Source organism: Acyrthosiphon pisum, unplaced genomic scaffold (genome assembly GCF_005508785.2).
Source record: "Acyrthosiphon pisum isolate AL4f unplaced genomic scaffold, pea_aphid_22Mar2018_4r6ur Scaffold_5874;HRSCAF=6435, whole genome shotgun sequence".
NCBI classification, from domain to species: domain Eukaryota; kingdom Metazoa; phylum Arthropoda; class Insecta; order Hemiptera; family Aphididae; genus Acyrthosiphon; species Acyrthosiphon pisum.
Genome location: NW_021775570.1, coordinates 1 through 1,929, shown reverse-complemented (window position 1 = coordinate 1,929; position 1,929 = coordinate 1). Strand labels below are relative to the sequence as shown.

General features: G+C 31.3%; 2 protein-coding genes across 2 annotated transcripts; one reads left to right on the top strand and one right to left on the bottom strand.

Annotated features, from left to right (window-relative positions):
* The first annotated feature begins 7 nt into the window (after positions 1–7).
* Positions 8–808, top strand: LOC103311551. Its single transcript, XM_008191196.1, has one exon. The coding sequence runs from the start codon at positions 8–10 to the stop codon at positions 806–808; it is 801 nt and encodes a 266-aa protein (XP_008189418.1).
* Positions 809–991: 183 nt separating this feature from the next.
* On the bottom strand, positions 992–1,568 carry LOC115035057. Its single transcript, XM_029492688.1, has one exon. The coding sequence runs from the start codon at positions 1,460–1,462 to the stop codon at positions 1,028–1,030; it is 435 nt and encodes a 144-aa protein (XP_029348548.1). The 5' UTR covers positions 1,463–1,568; the 3' UTR covers positions 992–1,027.
* Positions 1,569–1,929: the final 361 nt, after the last annotated feature.

Genomic DNA, 1,929 nt, shown 5'->3' with positions numbered 1-1,929 from the left:
AAATCTTATGCCTGTTCTTTTACCACCACCAACTGAAAATGATTTTAAAACACGAGCATCAGAATTTTGGGAGAGGTGGAATTTTCCAAACTGTGTTGGAGCTATAGACGGGAAACATGTACGTGTTATGTGTCCAGACAAAACAGGATCCCTCTACTTCAATTATAAAAATTATTTTTCTGTTGTGTTGTTAGCGATTGTTGACGCCAAGTATAAATTTTTAGCAATAGACGTCGGGTCTTATGGGAAAGAGGGCGACAGTGGTATTTTTTCAAAATCTGTCATGGGACAACGGATCTATACAGAGAAATTTGGGTTACCTTCTGAGGATATTCAACTTCCTGGTTCTGACAAATGTTTACCCTATGTTATAGTTGGAGATGAGGCATTCAGGTTACATAAACGTATTATGAAACCTTTTAACAGAGCACAAGCTAAAGCCGATTTCGAAAAAAGTGTTTTTAATTATCGTTTATCTCGAGCTAGGAGAGTTTCTGAAAATGCTTTTGGTTTGTTAAGCCAAATTTTTAGAGTATTTTATACACCAATCGCAATAAAACCAGAAACATGCGATTTATTAATTACTGCCACATGTTGCTTGCATAATCTGATTCGCGATGGATACGAAGCAACAAATACACAAATTGGACATCAAGAATTAACCAACATGCAGACAACTATGCAACCATTGGCAAGATTTGGAGGATATGGAAACGTGGAAGGTTTTGAAGTACGAGATGCCTTTAAATGTTTCTTCAACGGAGAAGGAAAAGTGAATTGGCAAAACCATGTAGTTTCGAGAACCTAATGTGATTATATAATAATTATACTTATTACCTTGTAATTGTTTGTACTTATTACCAATGTTTATATTTATTACCTTTTAAATTGTAAAATAATATACTTCATCATATTAGTATCTGGAGTTTATTATAATAAATACAAAATTGAGTACCTATTATAAATAAAAATATTAACAAATGCTCTTTTTTTTAAGTAAAATAAAAATGTTTTAATATTTTTATGCTTATAATTGATAATATCCTTGTTGTTGGTGTGCTGCAGGTGGATAACTTTCGAAAGAAGTAGGATTAAAAGTTTGAATGGTTGCGTTATCTATCTGTCTTGGAGGTTGAGAATAAGCTAACTGTTGATGTTCATTTTGAATATTTTTCATTTCCAGGTTACTAAGTATTTGAAGGTGTTGCATCTTCGCTTCAGCTCTTAATGATGGCGGCAGGCGTTTAACTGACATTGCTATGCTTTTATAAAAAGTGTCTATATCATCTTCCTCGCAATACATCTTCTTGTTGTTTAACGTCTCAATAAGTTTTATTCTTGCATCTTTATTCTCAATTAGTAAATCAGAAACTCTATCAAATTTTGTTTTTTTTGTTTTAGAAGTTGTAGGAGGCGAGTGTACTGTTTGATGAGAATCGTTGAGAGACGTGCTGGATTCCATAATATTTTGATTCTCAGTTAAATTATCATCATCATTATCAGTAATATTTACGTCTTCGTCTTCTTGTTCAATATTAGGAATATTAGATAAAGATCTGTAAAGAAGTAAAAATTAATTTAATATTATAGTAATAGATAATACTCTAATTAAATATAATTTTTCCTATACTTTTAAATTATATTTATTTTTATACTGACCTTCTTTCTTCGGAAACATGAGTAAGAAATGATAAATTTGTAAGCAGGGGCCAAATCTTTGTTCTGCGAGCCGCAGACCCGGTTCCTAATTTCCCTTCTCTTTTGAGCCGCTTGTAATGGTCCCTTATAGATCGCCACCTCTTTTTACAATCTTCGTCTATATAAATAAAAAAAAATATAGGTAACAACAAATACATTAATATTGTTAAATTACGTATTTCGTGAGGATTATTTTATATATAATTAATAATTAAAAAAAAATTACATTTG

Bases quoted from the DNA above. Each gene is read 5' to 3' on its own strand.
- LOC103311551 (XM_008191196.1), top strand. From the start codon at position 8: ATGCCTGTTCTTTTACCACCACCAACTGAAAATGATTTTAAAACACGA.
- LOC115035057 (XM_029492688.1), bottom strand. From the start codon at position 1,462: ATGGAATCCAGCACGTCTCTCAACGATTCTCATCAAACAGTACACTCG.